General features: G+C 36.2%; 1 protein-coding gene across 14 annotated transcripts in view; it reads left to right on the top strand.

Annotated features, from left to right (window-relative positions):
- DCAF6 (DDB1 and CUL4 associated factor 6) overlaps positions 1-23,086 on the top strand; it is a 179,441-nt gene that overhangs the window by 35,802 nt on the left and 120,553 nt on the right. For 13 of the 14 annotated variants that reach the window (XM_043449957.1, XM_043449940.1, XM_043449924.1 and 10 more), the window contains exons 2-3: positions 1,627-1,688; positions 20,036-20,128. In XM_043449957.1, coding sequence (XP_043305892.1) covers positions 1,627-1,688; positions 20,036-20,128 — 155 coding nt within the window. The remainder of the gene's footprint in view (positions 1-1,626; positions 1,689-20,035; positions 20,129-23,086) is intronic. The other variant, XM_043449965.1, reaches the window with a different exon arrangement.

Here is a 23,086-nt window from a genome sequence, read left to right as displayed (position 1 = left end):
TACAATCCAGTAAAGGTTGTTATCAAGTGGCACAAATTAAATCCATCTTGAAGACATTGCACATTAATTTGGTGGCGAACTTGATATTCTTTTCGAAGGCTTACAGTTTTAATTTGCTACCAATTTGAAGAGACAGATCAATACATTTGTCTGTTTATGTAGGCTGTAGTATAGACCTGGGTTCATATAAGACCTGGGAAGATTCCCCTGGAGAGGGTAACGGCTACCCATTCCAGTATTCTGGCCTGGAGAATTCCATGGTCTGTATAGTCCTTTGGGTCATAAAGAGTCAAACACGACTGGGCAAGTTTCACTTCACTATTATAGTATGTAGTGGATCTGATAGAAAATTAAACTTGATAAAAAATAGAATGAATCATATCACATATCCAGTGTGAAGGAAATGTTTTAAAACTGGCTGAAATAGACAGTAGGGCAACTAAATAAATTATAAAGTCAATGAGAAAAAGAAAAAAACAAAACTGAAAATCAGATGTGGAAAGTTGATTATACATAAAGTATAATGTAATTTGTGAAAATACTTTGCTGAATTTCTGCAGGTTGTTTTATAAAAGTTTATTCTAATAAGAACCATATCCCCCTTTTCCCACCTTCCCCACACACAGAATTTTTAACCACATGTTCATCCATTATATAGCCATCTTAACCAGTTATAAACAAGGACAAAGAAAACAGTTTGGCTTCAAGATCTTGCTTTTCACACTGAACACAAGAAAACTGTAGTAGAGAAATCTGTCCCTTGTGACAGTATACAGAGAGCATAGTCAAACTTAATTTTGAAATCTCATCAGCCTGATTTCTTAGCTAATTACCACTGTTTGTCATATATTCAGCTTCTTTTCATTACAGCTTCTGAATAAACATGAAGCTTTTTTGGTCCATTTTTGGTAAAGATGATTCGTTCCTAAAGAAACATGTTTCTGTTTTTCAAAGGAGTAATTTATTCTACTTTTGAAGTATTATAACTGTTCTGCTATTGATGGACAGTGAGGCTGATTTTATTTTTTTCCTGTCACATTTCATCATTGTGAAATGAATTTTAAGGATTTTAGCATTTCTGAAATTGAGATGTGTTTAAAAATAGGTGGAATCTTATAAAACACTGTTTGCCACCCAGTTTAAAATTGAAAACTGTATTACCCACCTCCAGTCTTCTTTAAGTCTTTTTCTAGCGGCTTTATTTTTCCTTATACCGTTTTGTGTATTGTCACGTATTGTATATTGTCTTTTGTTAAGCTAACTAGAGTCAGGAATCTTTTTTATTTTACCATTGTATCCCTAGCTCCTATAACACCACCTGAAATGGAGTAAGCAGGTAGTATATTTGGTGAATGAATGAATGAAGGGAATATTTGAGTGTTTATTTTGGTTCCAGATAATGTGCTAAGCCCTTTATATCCTTGAGTCACTTAATTCTTAACAGTAACCACATGAGGTAGGCAGGTACTCTAATGAGGAAACTAGGGCTAAGGAGGGGTTAATTTGCCCAGTGTCATTCAAATTAGAGCTTGAATCTACCTCAGGTCAGTTGCTAGACTCTTAACAGTGTTACACTTTTCTAAGCATTAAATTGTTTGATTTATTTAGTTCTTTCTTTTTAAACAGGAAGAAGAGAATTTATCCAAAGATTAAAACTTGAAGCAACCTTGAATGTGCATGATGGCTGTGTAAGTAATAGTTAATTCTCAACTGTGGAGAACTGTAATACTAAGTATTCAGATGTTTGAGGAAATGCCCCAATGCTTCCAGAAGAGGTTGGACTAACTGTAATAAAATGGGAGAATTGTTTTACATTAAAACATATTTTGAATTTAGGAAAATATATGGGAGATTTTTTGAAGAATGATGATCAAAAGGCCTTCATCTCTTTCACTGTTGGTGCTGCTTTTGTGAGGGGTCACTAGTGATCTTCATGTCTCCAAATCTGTTAGTCACTTTTCAGAAATTTTTTGTCTTAAGTATTTATTTATTTGGCTGTGTTGGATCTTAGTTGCAGCATGTGAGTCTTGCTGCTCTGTGGCATATGGGATCTTAGTTCCCCACCAGGGAGTGAACCCACGTCTCCCTCATTGCAAGGCAGACCCCCAACCACTGAACTTCTAGGAAAGTTCCAAACTTTCCAGAAACTTTTAGACATTCATTGAATACATTTTCCCTTTTGAAGTACTTTTCTCTTGGTTTCTGGTAACACCACACTCTCTTGGTTTTCTTTCTATCTCAGTGACTCCCTGCATCTTCTCTGTCTTCTTCCCTGACTTCTCTACTTCTCCACCTTCAACTGTTAGACATACCAACACTCTATCTTGGCTTCTCCCACCCTCCCACTTTTCTAAGTGATTCTGTTCAGTCCCATGGCTAGAACACATAACTTCTAATTTTCTACTTCTTCCCAGAACTCAATTTATATATAAAATTATGTACTAAACATTCTGAATTGCATGTCTAGTAGCACCCTGAAATTAATCAGATAAAAATAAAGTCCTTTAAAATTTTTGTTATGAAAACTTGAGTCCTGCTTCTTATATACTCAGCACTTGGATTTAGCAGTTAAGATTTTGGCACATTTTTTAGTTCATGTTTTTTCCTTGCTGAATTATTTTAAAGCAAATCTCAGATATATCATTTCACTTTTATATGTAACCTAAAAGTAATGGGCATTTTTCTTTTTTTTTAAGCAGCTTCAGATACCTGAAATTTATTAGCTAATGTTCTGTAAATCTGAATCCGTGAAAATTGTGACTACTCTGGTTCCATTAGTGCTATACAATTATCATAACAGGATCTCCATTTCATTGCTGGTTATTGATGGGTCATTCATTCTCATGTGCTAGAGTAATGGACATTTTTCCTACATAATCAAAATGGCATTTTATAATTTAATGACTGACAATATATTTTTGATACCATCTAATATACAGTCCAAAATAAAATTTTCCCCATTGTTTAAAAATATTTTTTTTATGGTTGTTTGTTCAAAAGAGGATCCAAGTGACATCCATACTTTGATGGCTGTACCTCTTAAATCCCTATTAATGTAGAATAATCTTCCCCTTTTTTGTCCCTGCCATTGACTTGTTTTAGAAATGGAGTCAATTTTCCTAAACATTGTCCCTCATACGAAATACTGGTTTATTTCCTTGTGATGTCATTTACCTGGTTTCTATATCCTTTGTGTTGGGCTTCCCTGGTGGCACAGTGGTAAAGTGGTAAAGAATATGTCTGCTAATACAGACGACATGGGTTCCATCCCTGATCTGGGAGGATTCTACATGCCACAGAGCAACTAAGCCTGTGTGCTGTGACTACTAAGCTGCTATTTTTTTTTTTTTCCTATCTTTGATTGTGGAATAATGTATAAATACAGTTTAGAAATGTATTATTTATTTTAAAACTCAAAACCATTCTTGAGGGGAATGAATCAAAATGATATATGCTTTTGGCAAACTGATGGGAGAAAAAGTGGAAACAGTGTCATATTTCACTTTCTTGGGCTCCAAAATCACTGTGGATGGTGACTGCAGCCACAAAATTAAAAAGACGCTTGCTCCTTGGAAGAAGAGCTGTGACAGACCTGGACAGTGTATTATCAAGCAGAGATGTCACTTTGCCAACAAAGGTCCATCTAGTCAAATCTATGGTTTTTCCAGTAGTTATGTATGGATGTGAGAGTTGGACCATAAAGAAGGCTGAGCACCAAAGAAATGATGCTTTCAAACTGTGAGGCTGGAGAAGACTCTTGAGAGTCCCTTGGACTGCAAGGAGATCAAACCAGTCAATCCTAAAGGAAATCATTCCTAAATATTCATTGGAAGGACTGATACTAAAGCTGAAGCTCCAATTCTTTGGCCATCTGATGCGAAGAACTGACTCATTTGGAAAAGATCCTGATGCTGGGAATGACTGAGGGAAGAGGAGAAGGGGCAAAAGAGGAAGAGATAGTTGAATGGTGTCATTGACTCAATGGGCATGAGTTTGAGCAAACTCAGGGAGATAGCAAAAGACAGGAAAGCCTGGCATGCTGCAGTTCATGAGGCTACAAAGACCTGGACACAATTTAGCGACTGAACAACAATGGTTCAAAATGGAATATAACAAAAAGCAACAGACATATCCTGCACTCCCTTATTTCTTTCTTACCCTCTTAAGCAAACTTTTTTAATCGAGTTTTATTTCAGATCGTCTGGTAATTTCTTTCATCTCTGTGATACTCTTATCTTTCTTGACTTGCAGAGGTTGAGCATTGTCCATTAATTTCTTGCTATTACAGAAGAGAAATTAACTAATTTATAAGACATAGGCTTCCCCCAAATTTTGTTACTGTTCTCAGTCTCTCTAGTTGTCACTTTAATTGTAAATTACATACTTAAACATCTTTTTTTCTGTCATTTGTAGACAGTGTTTCTTGAATCCCCATTCTGTAAAATAGTTATTTAAAGCTTTCACCCTTCTTCCACCTTCCTGTCTCTATTTCACATCTCTTTCAGCTATATATGATTCTATATTGTCGATGTTGATTACATTTACTTTGTATTCTGTAGCCATTGTTGTCTTCTGAAATTTATGTATCTTTTTTTTTTGAAATTTATGTATTCTAAAAGTCAAAATTCAGTTAACAATGTTATACATATGTACATTTCTTTGTTTTTGTTAAAACTCTTCACAATAAGGAGAGAGTAGGAAGAAAATTATATAATATGTCATCTGTTTTATACATGAACATGCTTAACTGCTCAAAACTCTCCAGTGGGTTTCTGGCTTACACATATTTGTCTTAGTCACACTAATCTTTTTGCTGTTTCTTTAAATATATCAAGTACTCCTCTGCCTTAGGTATTTTATGTTTCTTACCTAGAACTCTCCTCCTCACATATCTTTTAAGCTTACCTCCTCTTTGTGTTTAGTTCTAAGTGTTACTTAACAGAGATGCTTTCCTTGACCACCCTAAAAGCTCTCCACATCGCATCAATATCTTTCTCTTTTGTTTTTTTACCCCACTGTAGTGACATTATAATTATGCATTTATTTTTTCGTAGTCTAGCCACCTGCCTCCCTCTGCTGCAGCACTCTAGACCCAAGATACATCGTCATAAATTTATTTTCTTCATCTAGTGTCAAGATGAGTGCTTTGCATATATTTGGTACTTACGAAGTGTTTTTCAAAGAGACAAATCATGTGTACATGTTGAATTTTATTTCCTTCTTTAAGAGTCTGAGGTCAAATCTTTCTCCTTCCTCAAAGGAGAGTTTCCTGGTGTTGATTTCAAATGGATTCTCCCGTACTGTATGACTGCCTTTAAGATTTTCTCAAGCTTTTACAAGCTGTGGATTCTGTACCTTTCCAGTTTTGAATTCACTGTGAGATTTAACTGGGTATACTCAAATATTTTTCTAAGGATGAGTAGAAAGTAAACTTTTCTTACAAGATTAAAGATATCTTTTCTGCTTGCACATTGTTTTTTGTCTGCTTGCACGAAGATTTTTGTCCTATTTTGCATTAATTTTTAAATAGGTAATGCCTTCTCATGGTAGAGTACATCAAGGCTGTTTATTGTCACCCTGCTTATTTAACTTATATGCAGAGTACATCATGAGAAATGCCAGTCTGGATGAAGCACAAGCTGGGATCAAGATTGCTGGGGGAAATACCAGTAACCTCAGATACACAGATTACAGCACCCTTATGGCAGAAAGCGAAGAAGAACTAAAGTGCCTCTTGATGAAAGTGAAAGAGGGGAGTGAAAAAATTGGCTTAAAACTCAACATTGAGAAAATTAAGATCATGGCATCTGGTCCCATCACTTCATGGCAAATAGATGGGGAAACAATGGAAACAGTGAGAGACTTTATTTTCTTGGGCTCCAAAATCACTGCAGATGGTGACTGAAGCCATGAAATTAAAAGATGCTTGCTCCTTGGAAGAAAAGCTATGACTGACCTAGACAGCATAGTAAATTAAAAAGCAGAGACATAACCTTGCCAACAAAGGTCCATCTAGTCAAAGCTTTGTTTTTTCCAGTAGTCATGGATGTGAGAGTTGGACTTACAAAGAAAGCTTAGTGCTGAAGAATTGATGCTTTTGAACTGTGGTGTTGGAGAAGACTCTTGAGAGTCCCTTGGACTGCAAGGAGTTCCAGCCAGTCAATCTTAAAGGAAATCAATCCTAAATATTCACTGGAAGGACTGATGCTGAAGCTGAAGCTCCAATACTTTGGCCACCTGATGTGAAGAACTGACTCATTGGAAAAGAACCTGATGGTGGGAAAGATTGAAGGCAGGAGGAGAAGGGGACGACAGAGGATGAGATAGTTGGATGGCATCACTGACTTGATGGACATAAGTTTGAGCAAGCTCCGGGAGTTGGTGATGGACAGGGAAGCCTGTCATGCTGCAGTCCATGGGCTCGCAAAGAGTTGGCCGTAACTGAGTGACTGAATTGAACTTCTCATGGTATAAAAATAAAGTATATATGGCTCCCACTTCTGTTTCTGTCTTCTCCATTTCTTTCTGCTCCCTGAAGCATATAACCACTCATTTTAGTTTCATGGATATCCTTTTACTCTATTTTTTCCCACCTTTATTGTGATATACTTTACATATATCATTATACAAATTTAATGTGTAAAATAGAATAACTTGATATGTGTATGTATTTCAAAATGATTACCACAGTAAGCTTAGTCATCACATTTATCATGTCACGTAATTGCCATTTTGTCATCATGACGGTTGTGAGAACATTTAATATATTTACTCTCTCAGCATCTTTCAAGTATATAGCACAGTAATGTTGACTGTAACCACCATGCTGTACATTAGATTCCAGAACTTACTCATCTTATAACTGGAAGTTTATATTTTTCTGAACATCTTATTTCCTCCGTCTTCCAACCTCTGCTACCAGTCTTCTCTGTTTCTATTAGTGGAGCATTTTTAGAGTCCATATATGAGTGATCTTACACAGTATTTGGCATTCTTTATCTTGCCTTCAGTGTTCATTTTTGTGTTGCAAATGTCAGGATTTCCTTCATTTTTATGGCTGATATTCCATTGTGTGTGTGTGTGTGTGTGTGTGTGTATCTTATTTTCTTTATGTGTTAATCCATTGACAAACACCTGTATTGGTGTTTTTCTTTCTGATTTACTTCACTGTGTATAATAGTTTCATCCACCTCATTAGAACTGATTCAAATACATTCTCTTTAATAGCTGAGGAATATTCCATTGTGTATATGTACCACAGTTTCCTTATCCAGTCGTCTGCTGATGGACATCTAGGTTGCTTCCATGTCCTGGCTGTTGTAAATAGTGCTACGATGAGCATTGGTGTACACGTGTCTCTTTCAATTCTGGTTTCCTTGGTGTGTATGTATGCCTGGCAATGAGATTGCTGGGTCATATGGCAGTTCTATTTCCAGTTTTTAAAGGAATCTCCACACTCTCCTCCATAGTGGCTGTACAAGTTTGCATTCCCACCAACAGTGTAAGAGGGTTCCCTTTTCTCCACACCCTATCCAGCATTTATTGTTTGTAGACTTTTTGATAGCAGCCATTCTCATTGGCATGAGATGCTACCTCATTGTGGTTTTGATTTGCATTTCCCTGATAATGAGTGATGTTGAGCATCTTTTCATGTGTTTGTTAGCCATTTGTATGTCTTCTTTGGAGAAATGTCTGTTTAGTTCTTTGGCCCATTTTTTGATTGTGTCGTTTATCTTTCTGGATTTGAGCTGCAGGAGCTGCTTGTATATTTTTGAGATTAATTCTTTGTCAGTTGCTTTGTTTGCTATTATTTTCTCCCAATCTGAGGGCTGTCTTTTCACCTTTCTTATAGTTTCCTTTGTTGTGCAAAAGCTTTTAAGTTTCATTAGGTCCCATTTGTTTAGTTTTGCTTTTATTTCCAGTATTGTGGGAGGTGGGTCATAGAGGATCCTGCTGTGATTTATGTCAGAGAGTGTTTTGCCTGTGTTTTCCTCTAGGAGTTTTATAGTTTCTGGTCTTAATGTTTAGATCTTTAATCCATTTTGGGTTTATTTTTGTGTATGGTGTTAGAAAGTGTTCTAGTTTCATTCTTTTACAAGTGGTTGACCAGTTTTCCCAGCACCACTTGTTAAAGAGAATGTCTTTTCTCCATTGTATGTTCTTGCCTCCTTTGTCAAAGATAAGGTGTCCATAGGTGCGTGGATTTATCTCTGGGCTTTCTGTTTTGTTCCACTGATCTATATTTCTGTCTTTGTGCCAGTACCATACTGTCTTGATGACTGTAGCTTTGTAGTATAGCCTAAAGTCAAGCAAGTTGATTCCTCCAGTTCCATTCTTCTTTCTCAAGATTGCTTTGGCTGTTTGAGGTTTTTTGTTTTTCTATACAAGTTATGAAATTCTTTGGTCTAGTTCTGTGAAAAATACCGTTGGTAGCTTGATAGGGATTGCATTGAATCTATAGATTGCTTTGGATGGTATACTCATTTTCACAATATTGATTCTTCCAATCCATGAACATGGTGTATTTCTCCATCTATTTGTGTCCTCTTTGATTTCTTCCACCAGTGTTTTATAGTTTTCTATATATAGGTCCTTTGTTTCTTTAGGTAGATTTATTCCTAAGTATTTTATTCTTTTCATTGCAATGGTGAATGGAATTGTTTCCTTAATTTCTCTCTCTGTTTTCTCATTGTTAGTATATAGGAATGCAAGGGATTTCTGTGTGTTAATTTTATATCCTGCAACTTTACTATATTATCGATTAGCTCTAGTCATTTTCTGGTGGAGTCTTTAGGGTTTTCTATGTAGAGGATCATGTTATCTGCAAACAGTGAGAGTTTCCCTTCTTCTTTTCCTATCTGGATTCCTTTTATTTCTTTTTCGTCTCTGATTGCTGTGGCTAAAACTTCCAAAACTATGCTGAATAGTAGTGGTGAGAGTGGGCACCCTTGTCTTGTTTCTGACTTTAGGAGAAATGCTTTCAGTTTTTCACCATTGAGGATAATGTTTGCTGTAAGCTGGTATTTTCATTTCCTTCAGATATATACCCAAGAGTGGGATTGCTGGATTAAATGATAGTTCTAGTTAAAATTTTTTGAGGAGCCGCCGTACTGTTTCCTGTGTTGACTGTATCAGTTTTCCTTACCACAGATGGTGCACAAGGGTTCCCTTTTCTCCATGCCTTTATCGGTACTTCTTATCTCTTGTATTTTTGGTGATAGCCATTCTAAACAATGTGAGAAAATATTTCATTCTGCTTTATTTATTTATGTATTTTTGGTCCGTTTTGCACATCTTGTGGGTTGAATTGATGCCAGAGCATTGAAAGCACCAAGTCCTAACCATGAGACCACGAGGCACCTCCCTTATTGTGGTTTTGATTTGCATTTTTCTGATGATTTGTGATGTTGAGCACCTTTTAGTGTCCTTTTTGACCATTTGTATGTTTTCTTTGTAAAAATATTTATTAAGAGCCTTTGCCCATTTTTTTAATTGGATTACTTGTGTGGTTTTTCTTTTTTGCTATTGAGTTATATGAGTTCCTTATATATTTTGAATGTTAATCCCTTATCAAATAGAAGGTTTGCATATATTTTTCTCCTCTTCTGTAGGTTGCTTAATATTGTTGGTTGCTTCTCTTGCTATACAGAGCTTTTAAGTTTGATGTAATTATCAGTTGTTGATTTTTGCTTTTGATTTTGTCATGTCCAAAAATATCTTTGCCAAGGTCAAGGTCAAGAGCTTTTCACAGTTTTTTCTCCCTAGAAATTTTATTGCCTTCAGATCCTATGTTTAAGTCCTTAATCCATTTCATGGTAATTTTCTTTGGCATGTGAACATCCAGTTTTCCCAGCACCATTTAGTGAAGAGAATGTTCTTTCCCCATTGGGTAGTCTTTGCTCCTTTGTTGTAAATTAATTTACCATATATGCGTGGGTTATTTTCTTGGCTCTGTTCTGTTTCATTGGTCTATGTATCTGTTTTTAAGACAATACCATATTGTTTTGGTTAAACAATTTTGCAGTACAGTCTGAGATCAAGACGTTTGATGCCTTCAGCCTTATTTTTATTTTTTAAGATTGCTTTGGCTATTTGGAGTCTTTGGTGATTCCATACAAATTTTAGGATTTCTTAGAATTCTATTTCTGTGAAAAAATGCCTTTGGTGTTTTGATGGGGATTGCCATGAATATTGGAGAAGGCAATGGCAACCCACTCCAGTGTTCTTGCCTGGAGAATCCCAGGGACGGTGGAGCCTCGTGGGCTGCCGTCTATGGGGTCACGCAGAGTTGGACACGACTGAAGCGACTTAGCAGCAGCAGCCATGAATATACATATATATACATATATACATGTATATATATATATGGCTGTTTGGTAGTATAGTATAATATTAACTATTCTCATACATGAGGACACCTGTCTTTCCATTTATTTGTGCCTTCAGTGTTTCTCATCTTTGTGTTATATAGATACCAGATAGATCTTTCAGCTCCCTGATTAAATTTATTCCTGAATGTATTGATGTTTTTGATGCTAATGGGCCATTTTCTTTGTTTCTTTTTCAGATAGTTCATTGTTTTATTGTATAGAAATGCAACTGTTTTTTGCTTATGTTATATCTTAAAGCTACTCAATTCACTTGTTAGCACTGACAAATTTTTGGTGGATTCTTCAGAATTTTCTGTATATAAGATGAGGTCATCTTCAATCGGAGAGAGTTGTATTTTTTCGTTTCCAGTTTAGATGCCTTCTCTTTCTTTTTCCTGTCCAGTTATTACTCTGACTGGAACTTCCTGTACTGTGTTGAATAAAAGTGATGAAACTGGACCTCCTCGTCTTGCTCTTGATTGTAGCGGAAAAGCTTTCTTCAGCTTCACCATTGAGTATGACATTACCTGTACTGTGGACTTGTCATGTATGGCCTTTACTATGTTGAGGTGTATTCCTTCTATATCTAGTTTGCTAAGAATTTTCATCTTGAAAGATGTTGAATTAGATGCTTTTCTGCATCTTTTGAGACAATCATATGATTTTTACCTTTCATTCCATTAATGAGGTGTATTACAATTATTGATTTCTTTATATTGAATCATCCTTGCATCCAGGTGATAACTCCCACATGATTATGGTGTATGATACTTTTAATGTGCTTTTTAATTTGATTTGCTAGTATTTTGTTGAGAATTTTTGCCTCTATATTCATCAGAAATGTTGACTTGTGGTTTTCTTGTAGTATCCTTATCTGGCCTTGATGTGAAGGTTATGTTTCTGAGGCTTACCTCAGAAAATGAGTTTGGGAGTGTTCTCTCCTTTTCAGTTTTTTGGAAGAGTTTGAGAAGGATTGGTATTAATTCTTTAAATGTGTGGAAAACATTTTAAAGCCTGTGAAGCTATCTGGCCAAAGGCTTTCCTGTTGTTGTTGGGAAGTTTTTAATTTAATCTCTTTACTCATTATTTGTCTCTTCAGATTTTCTTTTCTCATGATTCAGTCTTGGTCAGGTATATGTTCCTCTGAATTTATTGGTGATTATGTAATTTGTTGCTGTATATTTTTTCATATTAGTATCTTGTATGTTTCAGTGGTTTCAGTTGTAATGTCTTTTCTTTCATCTATATTTTTATAATATTGCTAAGTCTAACACAAAGTTTGTCAATTTTGTTAATCTTTTCCAAAAACCAACTCTTACTTTCACTGATCTTTTTCTATTATTTTCCTATTGTCTATTTTATTCATTTCTGCTCTGATTTTTTTATTTTGTTCATTTCTGCTCTGATCTTTTTTTTTTTGAACCCGTTTCTTTGAGGTTTCCTGCATCTTTACCACTTGCTCAACCTGGGAATCCCAGGGTAATTTGTAGGTAAGAGCAGGCCTGCCTATGCAGGAAACCTCAGAGAGGTTCAGTACCTGGGTCAGGAAGACCCCCTGGAGGATGGCCTGGCAGTCCACTCCAGTATTCTTGCCTGGAGACTACCGTGGACGGAGGACCCTGGTGGGTGATGGTCCAGAGAGTCAGACACGACTGAAGCAGCTTAGTGTAGCACACCTTAGACTAAAATAAAACCTTAGGTAATTTGTGGTTAAAAAAAGATCAGAGCAGAAATGAATAAAACAGAGAATAGGAAAATAAAAGAGTAGGGAAACTAACAGTTGGTTTTTTGAAAAGATTAGCAAAATTGACAAACTTTGTGCTAGACTTAACAAGATTATAAAGATATAGATGAAAGAGGACATTACAGCTGAAACCACGAAACATGAGAAATTCGTAGGTAAGAATCACTGTCTTTAATAATTCCTACATTTAATACAAAAAGACATAAATATGTAGCTGTTTGGAAAAATACTACTTTTTTCTGAGATAAAATACTTTTTACATTGTAATGTCAAACTAGGACTTCCCTGTAGCTCAGTTGGTAAAGAATCCACCTGCAATGTAGAAGACCCCAGTTTGATTCCTGGGTCAGGAAAATCCCTTGGAGAAGGGAAAGGCTACCCACTCCAGTATTCTTGGACTTCCCTGGTGGCTCAGCTGGCAAAGAATCTGCCTGCAATGCAGGAGACCTGGGTTCCATCTCTGGGTTGGGAAGGTCCCCTGGAGAAGGGAGAGGCTGCCCACTCCAGTATTCTGTCCTGGAGAATTCCATGGACTTACACTCCATGGAGTTACAGAGAGTCGGGCACGACTGAGTGACTTTCATTTTCACTTTCTTTCATGTCCAACTAGTGTGTGTACGTTTTAGCTTGGAAACTCATTAGGCATTTAGGCCATATCCTCAAAATTCTGTTTGGTATATTTGTGATTTCCTTAAAGTAAAAGATAAAAAGAAATGAAAACAAAAGCTCCTACTTAGGATTCAGGGAAAACCTTTATGATTGACTTAGGCAGATGAGGGTGGTGTTGAAAGGCCAATTCGAAGACTGTTACTGTGCCATTGGAAGTCAGGATGGCCCAGACTGTGGAAAGTGTTGATGGTGAAGGAGATACTGGAAGAAGGGAGAGTCACCAGATGACTCAGTTTCCACGGGAAGTGGTGGAGTTTGCAGGAAAGGATGGAAAGTTGAGTTCCTGAAGGTTGATTTTCTTGGAAAGGAATTGGCTTGTTCCTAGGAAGCTTGTTGCTGAAAAGTGAGGCTCGCCAGGCTGAGGTTGCTTTGATGTTCACAGGCACTGTGACGGTAAAATCCAGTTCTGTTGAGGACATGGGTGTAAGAAGCCCTAGATCTCTGGCCTGAACTCTACTGTGAGATGAGGGCACTGGCTCTTCTTTGTGATAAAGCTCAAATAAATCCTCCAGTTAGAAGTACAGTTGCTGTGGATATTATTAAGGATATTGTAGCATCCTCTGCTAGTGTTGGAGGGTCGTCTGTGGGGGCTTGGGTCAACAGTGGCTCACAGAGGCGATAGGGTCCCTGGCAACAGCAGTCCTTTCTGCTCTGGTATTTACTGTCTCTTTCCTTCTGCCAACTTTGGACTTTTTCTTTTCTGGTTCTTCAGTGTGTAAATTTAGGTGGTTTATTTGAGGTCTTTCTTTTTTTTTTTCTAATGTAGGCATTGATTGCTGTGAACTTCCTACTTAGAACTACTTTTGCTGCATCCCATATGTTTTATTTCTATTTTCAGTTGTATCAAGATATTTTTGATTTTTTTTTCTTTGATGCTCTGGTTGTCCAGGAGTGTGTTACTTAACTTCCACATGTGGTAAAATTTTCAGTTTTCTTCCTGTTGATTTCTATTTTCATAGCACTGTGGTCAGAAAAGATACTTGGTATGATTTATTCTTTAAAGTTTGCTAATACGTGTTCTGTGATCTAATATGATTTATCTTGGAGAATGTTCTATGTGCACTTAAGAAGAATGTTCTGCTGCTGTTGGATCAAATAATTCTTTATATGTATTAGATTCATTTGATCTAAATATTTCAAATCTAATGTTTCCTTGTTGACTTTCTGTCGGTATGATTTATCCATTGTTTATGTGGTATGTTGAAATTTGCTACTGTTACACTGTTTTAGCTTTCTTCCTTCAAACCTGATATACTCATCTTTAAAAAAATTTTAGACTTTCTAGTAGATACTAGAGGCAGACATCCTGGAGTGTGAAGTCAAATGCATCTTAGGAAGCATTACTATGAACAAAGCTAGAGGAGGTGATGGATTTTTAGCTGAGCTATTTCAAATCCTAAAAGATGATGCTGTTGAAGTGCTGCATTCAGTATGCCAGCAAACTTGGAAAACTCAACAATGGCCACAGGACTGGAAAAGTCAGTTTTCATTCCAATCCCAAAGAAAGGCAATGCCAAAGAATGTTCAAACTACTGTACAGTTGCACTCATATCACATACTAGCAAGGTAGTGCTCAAATCCTTCAATTAGGCTTCAACAGTATATAAACCCAGAACTTCCACATGTAAAACCTGGTTTTAGGAAATGCAGAGGAACCAGAGATCAAATTGCCAACATCCACTGGATCTCATAGAAAAAGCAAGGGAATTCCATAACACATCTACATTTGCTTCATTGACTGCACTAAAGCCTTTGACTGTGTGGATCAAAACAAACTGGAAAATTCTTAAAGAGATGAGAATATCAGACCACTTTATATGCCTCCTGAGAAACCTATATTCAAGACAAGAAGCAACAATTAAGACCAGATGTGAACAAGGAACTGCTTCCAGATTGGGCAAGGAGTATGTCAAGGCTATATATTGTCACCCTGCTTATTTAACTTATATGCAGAGTACATCATGTGAAATGTTGGGCTGGCAGACTCACAAGTTGAAATCAAAATTGCCGGAAAAAATATCAACAACCTCAGATATGCAGATGATGCCACTCTAATGGCAGAAAGCAAAGAGGAATAAAGAGCCTGTTGATGGTAGTGAAAGAAGAGTGAAAAAGTGGGCTTTAAGCTCAACATTCAAAAAGCTAAGATCATGGCATCTGGTCCCATCACTTCATGGCAAATAGATGGGAAAAAAAAGGAAGCAGTGAGACTTTATTTTCTTGGGCTCTGAAGTCACTATGGATGGTGACTGCAGCTATGGAATTAAAAGACACTTGCTCCTTGGAAGAAAAGCTATGACAAACCTAGACACTGTATTAAAAAGCAGAGACATTACCTTGCTGGCAAAGGACTGTGTAATCAAAGCTACGTTGTTTTTTTTTTTTTAGTAGTCATACACGGATGTGAGAGTAGGACCCTAAAGAAAGCTGAATGCTGAAGAATTGAATGCTGAGTGCTTTCAAATTGTGGTGCTAGAGAAGACTTGAGAGTTCCTTGGACAGCCCGGAGATCAAACCAGTCGATTGTAATGGACATCAACCCAGAATATTCTTTGAAAGGACTGATGCTGAAGCTGAATCTCCAATACTTTGGCCACCTGATGCAAAGAGCCAATTGGCTGGAAAAGACTGATGCTGGGAAAGATTGAAGGCAAGGGGAGAAGGAGTGACAGAAGCTGAGATGGCTGGATGGCATCACCAACTCAATGAATATGAGTTCGAGCAAACTGTGGGAGATAGTGAAGGACAGGGAAGCCTGGTGTGCTGCAGTTCATGGGGTTACAAAGAGTCAGACACGACTTAGTGACCGAACAACAAGTAGATATCAAAAAGGGATATCAAAATGTGTTGTTTTTAAAAATTTTTTTTATTTTGATGTAGACCATTGAATTTGTTACAGTATTGCTTCTGTTTTATGTTTTGATGTTTTGGCTGTGAGGCATATAGAATCTTAGCTTCCCAACCAGGGATCAAACCCATGCCTCCTGCATTGGAAGGCAAAATCTTAATCACTGGTTTGCCAGGCAAGTCCCTAAAATGTGGTTTTAATCCCTTATGTTGTCTATTTTTACATATGGTCATCCCTCCATGTCCACAAGTTTCTTATCTATGGATACTGAGGGTTGACTGTACTGTTCCATTTTGTGTAAGGGACTTGAGCATCCACAGATTTGGTATTTGTTAGGTTGTCCTGGAACTTGTCCTCATGGATAGCAAGGGAGTATGGTGTTGATCTGTGTCCGTCAAATTTCCTAAACTTACTTGTTAGTCCATTCCGTTTTTTTTATGATTCTCTCAGTTCAGTAGCTCAGTCGTGTCCGACTCTCTGTGACCCCACGGACTGCAGCACGCCAGGCCTCCCTGTCTATCACCAACTCCCGAAGCTCATGTCCACTGAGTCAGTGATGCCATCCAACCATCTCATCCTCTGTCATCCCCTTCTCCTCCCACCTTCAATCTTTCCCGGCATCAGGGTCTTTTCAAATGAGTCAGTTCTTCACATCAGGTGGCCAAAGTGTTGGAGTTTCAACTTCAACATCAGTCCCTCCAATGAACACTCAGGACTGATTTCCTTTAGGATGGACTGGTTGGATCTCCTTGCAGTCCAAGGGACTCTCAAGAGTCTTCTCCAACACCGTAGTTCAAAAGCATCAATTCTTCAGTGCTCAGCTCTCTTTATAGTCCAACTCTCACATCCATACATGACCATAGCCTTGACTAGACGGACCTTTGTTGGCGAAGTAACTTCTCTACTTTTTAATATGTCGTCTAGGTTGGTTATAACTTTTCTCCCAAGGGGTAAGCGCCTTTTAATTTCAAGACTGCAGTCACCATCTGCAGTGATTTTGGAGCCCCCAAAAATAAAGTCAACCACTGTTTCTCCATCTATTTGCCGTATAGTGATGAGTCCGGATGCCATGATCTTTGTTTTCCGAATGTTGAGCTTTAAGCCAGCTTTATTATTCTGCATAAGCAGTCATGTAATCTGAAGATATATTTTACTTCTTTTCTGTCTGATTTCCTTTTATTTCTTTTTCTTATCTTATTGTACTCTCTAAAATTCTAGAGTGTTGAACAGAAGTGGTGAGAGCCAACTTCCTTGTCTTATTCTAATCGTAGAGGGAAAGCATCCAGTCTTTCATTATTTAGTATGATTGTTTTTTAATAAATATTCATTGTCAGATTGAAGAAAGTTCCTTTCAATTTTGCTTAGAGCTCTTATTATGAATTGTTACTTGGATATTTTTCAAATGTCTGTTCTGCATTTATTGCAGTGATCATATGATTTTCTGTTTTCGTTTGTTAATATCATGGATTGTATTGATTTGAGTGTCAAACTGTTCTTGCATTTCAGAGATAAATCTTGAGTCGTGATGTATTATCTATTTTCTTACACTGTTTTATTCAGTTTGCTAAAATTGTTTTAGAATTTTTGTGTGTACATTAAGGATATTGATCCATCAGCTTGTGCCAGTGAGTTTAGAAGTGTTCAATTCTTTTTAATTATCTGAAAGAGTTGGTGCAGAATTTTCATTATTTAAAAAAAATATTCAGCAGATTTCACCAGTAGAGCAGTCTGGGCCTGGAGAGTTTCCTTTGGTGAAAATTTTAACTACAGTTTAATAAAAATGGACAATGTCTTGAGTAAATTTTGTTTAGTATATATGTTTCAGGACTTTTGTTAGCTCTCTCTGTCATTGAATTCATTGTATAAAGTTGTTCATGGTATTATATTACATGCTCAAGTATTCATAATGATGTTATGTGTTATTGCTCCCATTTTTGGTATTGGTAATAAGTTCCTCCACCCCTTTTGCTTGATTAATCTGAGTAGAGGTGCATTAATTTTATTTGTCTTTTCAAAGCACCAGTTTCTGGTTTTACCAGTTTTCTATGTTTTCCTGTTTTCTTTTTAATTGATGTCTGCTCTTATATTCATTATTTCCAACTGTCTTTTGACTTTTGATTTCATTCGTCTCCTTGTTATAGTTTTCAGAGTGGAAGCGAAAGTCATTGTTATAGGACCTTTATCTTTCTAATATAAGTGTTTTTGTACTATAAATTTGCTTTTAAGCACTGTGTTACCTGCGGTCCATAAATTGAGATATGTTTTGCTTTAATAAAAGCAAAAAAAAAGTTAAAAATATTTTGTAATTCTGTGATTTCTTTTTTGACTGTCTGTTATTTTATAGTTTTCAAATATTTCTTTGTGTTAGTGATTTCTAATTTAATTCTGTTTTGGACACAGAGCATATTTATGTGGAACTTAAAAGTCTTTTAAATATCTTGAGGCTTATTTTATGGCCCATAAGTAAATGTTTTCTGTATTGGTAAATATTTCATGTGTACTTAAAAAGGATGTATATTCTGCTGTTTTTGGTTGTTTCAGATGTGATAGTAAATCTGGTTCTTGTTATTCCATCTTGACTGAAAAGTGGAAGTCAGTAATTTTTTTGAAACTACTTAGATAGAGTTCACATTCCATAAAAATTCATCTGTTTCAAGTGTTTGGTTCAGTGCCTTTTTACTATATATTCATAAGATTGTATAGCAGTCACCACTACCTAATTCCAGTGTATTTTCACCATCCAAAAGAGAAAGTTCATACCAGTCATCAGTCACACCCATTCCCCCTCTGCCAGCTCTTGGCAGTCACTAAATCTGCTTTCTGGTCTCTCTAGATAAGCTTATTTTGTAATTTTAATGTAAATGAACCATATAATGTGTAGCCTTTCAGACTGGCTTCTTTTACTTACTGTAATATTTTTAAGGTTCATCCATGTTGCACCATGTATTATTATTTCTTTTTATGGCTGAATAATACTTCATTGTGTGGGTATTTTATTATGAGCAAATCAATTAGTCACTTTTTTGGTAGGGGGGGAAAATATCTTTTTTTTCCAAACTTCAAAACTTTTTATTGTATTGGGTTAGAGTTGATTAACAATGTTGTGGTAGTTTCAGTTGAATAACAAAGGGACTCAGCCATACATATACGTGTATCCGTTCACCCCCATGCCCATGTCCTATCCAGGCTGGCCCATGACATTGAAGAGGCTCCCATGTGCTATACAGTAGGTCCTTGTTGGTTATCCATTTTGAGTATAGCATCCTGTACATGACTTTCTGAAACTCCCTTCCTCCTGGCAACCATAAGTTTATTTTCTAAGTCTGTGAATCTCTTTCTGTTTTGTAAGTAAGTTCGTTTGTATAATTTCTTTTTAGATTCCATATGTAAGGGATATCATAAGATATTTCTCCTCTGTCTGACTTACTTCACTCAGTATGAGTTGGTAGACATTTGAATTACTTCCCTTCCGTTTTTGCCTGTTGTGAATAATGTAGCTATGAACTTTTGTGTACAAGATTTTATGTGATATGTTTTCAGTTCTCTTGGGTATGTACATTTTGTTATGGAATTGCTGGCTCACAGGGTAACTGTTTCAGTTTTTGACAACTTCCAAACTGCTTTCCAGATAGTTGTACTGTAATGCATACCTACCAGAAATGTATCAGAGTTCCAATTTCTTGGCATTTTCTTCTTATATTCTATGTTTTTTCTTAAATTATTATAGCCATCTTAATGGATGTAAAGTGGTTATTGTGGTTTTAGTTTTCATGAAGATTGAGACCTGTTTCGTTCTATGAGTTATAAAGTTTTGATTCTTACATTTAAATCTTTGATCATTTTTAGTTACTTTTTGTATATGATGTGAAGTAGGGTTCCAAATTTGTTCTTTTGCTTGTGTATATCTAGTGGTTACTGCACCATTTGTTGAAAAGATTATTCTTTCTCCATTCAATGGTCTTAGTTAGCCCCTTTATGAAGAATTATCTGACATAAGTATAAGGGTTATTTCTGGACTCAGTTCCATGCCATTGATTTATATATATGTTTGTGATCATGACAGTACCACACAGCCTTAATTGCTATAGCTCTTTAGTGAGTTTTTCTAATTCCTTTTTAGGTGACTTGGTTTTATATCCCTGTATATAAAATGGACTACTTAAAATAAATTTAAATAAAACTTAAGAAAGACCCATACTTAATTTATGTGTCTTTATAAATTTATAGAACATTGTGTTTGCTAAATGGTATTCAGTATATATTTTCACTAAGTAAACTGGTAAATATTATTTACCATAGGTGTAATCTCATTAGTGATATAAAATTCTGAACCATCAACTAAGTGAAGATGGCATACTTATTACTTTGAGCCTGCTTAAATTTCTTCTTTTGCTTTCTTCTTAGGTTAATACAATCTGTTGGAATGAGACTGGAGAATATATTTTATCTGGCTCAGATGACACCAAGCTAGTAATTAGTAATCCTTACAGCAGAAAGGTAAAGTGGTTTTTAAAAATCTACAACTTAATGAGAAAAAAAAAAAAGAAGCTAGAAATCAAATGGTGCATAATCATGAAGTGGGCATTTGCAAAGAATGTTGTTATTTTGCTAAAGTTTATTACATAATTTAGAAGTTATTGCATGCAGTTACTTAGTTTCTTTAGGAAAACATTAGATTTCATTCAACTAGAAAATTTAAATATGCTTCATTTATTCATGTGGATAAAATTGCAAAAAATGGTATCTCAATAAACCATTCTTCATGGGGAAAAATGTGATTTTTTTTTTCTTTTATGCTCACAGAATCTAATCTTATAATCACAGAATCAGCCAAGCATTTTAAGAAACTGAATTTTATCGGTTTACACAGAGTGGCTAGGTTCTAATAAAATGCTCATAACATCCAATTCAGTAAACTGGGATATCATACTGAGTTTTAATTAGGATTATGTTCTAATTTTTATTGGCTCTTTTTCTGACTTTATATAAGTAGGTAGGTATACAGATACTTTGATGTGAATGAAAACATTGTAGGTTATCAGGCTAAAGTTTTAATATTAGCAATCTTACAGAATAAATGGTTCATTTTTAAAAATTTTTTCTACATTTAAATAGCTTAGATAATTAAATAAATGTTTGTGTTTCTGCAGCCTAAAAAGAGGTTCATATTGAGGCTCTCCTTCACTGAAGGAGAGATAGCTTTACTTAACTGTCCTGACTTAGCAGAGGAAAACTTGTTGTTTCCAAATCTTGATTGTCTTAGCTCTGCAAATACTCAAAGAACCTTTTTCTTACAACAGAGAAGACTTCCTAGAATAATGTATATGTGGAATACTTTTGGATTATCACATTCAGAAATTGGACCTTCCCTGGTGAGTCAGATAGAGAATCTGCCTGCAATGCGGGAGACCCAGATTCAGTTCCTAGGGTAGGAAGATCCTCTGGAGAAGGGAATGGCTACCCGCTCCAGTATCCCTGTCTGGAGAATTGACAGAGGAGCCTGGTGGGCTACAGTTTATGGGGTTGCAAAGAGTTGGACACAAGTGTAGTGACAGCATGCAGCACACATCAGAAGCTTAATGTTTATAGTATTTAAATCACTCATCTAGATACCAATGGAATAATTTTTTTGATTTTTTAAAAAATTATAGAGCTTTCCTTTTTGAAGTAAAAATTGTGAAAATATACATTACATAAAATTCAGCATGTTAACCATTTTCTAGAGTTGAGTGTACCAACATTAAGTTGATTCATAGTGTTGTGATATCATCACCATCACTGAGCCACAAAACTCTAGTCTTGCAAAGCCGACGCTGCTCGTTAAGCAGTAACGCTCCTTTCTTCCCTTCTCCAGCACGTGGCAACCATTATTCTATTTTCCACCTCCTTGAATTTGTCTAATCCAGGTACCTCATAAAGTGCTTGTATACAGTATTTTTCCTTATGACTGGCTCATTTTACTTAGAATAAGGTCCGGAAGGTTCATCCATGTGTCAGGATTTCTTTTCTTTTTAAAGCTGATATTGTATGTATATATCACATTTTGTTTATGCTTTCATCTACCAGTGGACACTTGGGTTATTTCCACCTTTTTGGCTATTGTGAATAATGCTGCTATGAGCTTAACAGTACAAATATCTCTCCAGGCCCCTGCTTTCAATTATTTTCTGAATATACCTATTGGAATAATTTTTAAAAGATTTTGTTTTCCCTTTAAAGTGATTACTCTTTTCAATTTGAGAAATGACTAACAGATAATACTTTAATAGATTTTAAATATAAAAAACTTTATAGTTTTCTTATAGTGGTTTTAATAGATCTAAATTTGCTGTCATATAGTAATATTTATTGTTTTCAAGCACTGATAATTCATTACATAGGAAAGTAAAGTTTTTTGATCTTAAGTCAGATCTTACCTGTTCTTATAGTTCTACTCTATTTTTAGATCCTGTGAGTTAATGGGAAAATTAATTTATGGCATATAAAATTTTTGAAACTTTTAAAAGATAGATTTAAGTGTTCCTTATTAATGGTATCATATCTTAATTATATATATCATAGATCTCAAATATATATATAAAAGCTTTTACCCCTTAAAGTTACAGGCTAGATTCTTTGGACCAATTCTCCTACTGAAATGAACTCAAAAATACTTGATTAAAAAGCTATACTAAAAGTAACAAAAAGCTATCTTGATAGTAAAGAATTATCAGTCTAAAATAGAAGGGAAGTCTTCTCTAGTGGCTCAGTGGTAAAGACTCCACCTGCCAGTGCAGGAGACATGGATTCAGTCCGTGATCTGGGGGGATTCCGTGTGCTGTGGAGCAACTAAGCCCGTGAGCCACAACTCTTGAGCCTGGGAGTGGCAACCCCGAGCCCATGCACGCCTCGAGCCTGTGCTCCACACCAAGAGAAGCCACCACAATGAGAAGCCTGTGCATTGCAGCTAGACAGTAGCCCTTGCCCTCCACAGCTGGAGAAAAGCCCACCCAGCAATGAAGACCCAGCATAGCCAAAAGTAAATAAATATAATTAAACAAAATGGAAGGGAAAAAGGTGAATCCAGAGAAGTGAGCGTGATAACTTTTGCCCTGAAGATACTTGTCAGCCTTGTATCTACACTTCAGTTTCGGCGGCCTTGAAGGCCAAGCTGACTAGAAACAGAGCTCAGGGTCCCGATCATGCGTGGACGCCTGTAGAGACTTTATGCAGTATTTTGGGACTCTGTCTGTACCATGAGGACTCCCGAAAGTTCTTCTCGTGGTATAGATGGAACAGAAGGAAGTTAGTCCTCTGGCAGCCTTGGAGCATCCTCTGTTAAAGAAACCCTGAATATATGCAAAAGTTTGATTTGGCTTCATCCAGCTACCTTTAGTTCTTAGAGCATAAAATGTTATTTGTTTCTTCTATGCTCTGCTTCTACTTTTCTCAGTTATTGGTGTGTTCTCCTTTCCC

This window comes from Cervus canadensis, chromosome 2, assembly GCF_019320065.1.
Source record: "Cervus canadensis isolate Bull #8, Minnesota chromosome 2, ASM1932006v1, whole genome shotgun sequence".
In the NCBI taxonomy this organism is placed as follows: Eukaryota; Metazoa; Chordata; class Mammalia; order Artiodactyla; family Cervidae; genus Cervus; species Cervus canadensis.
This window is presented reverse-complemented; position numbering and strand designations above follow the sequence as displayed.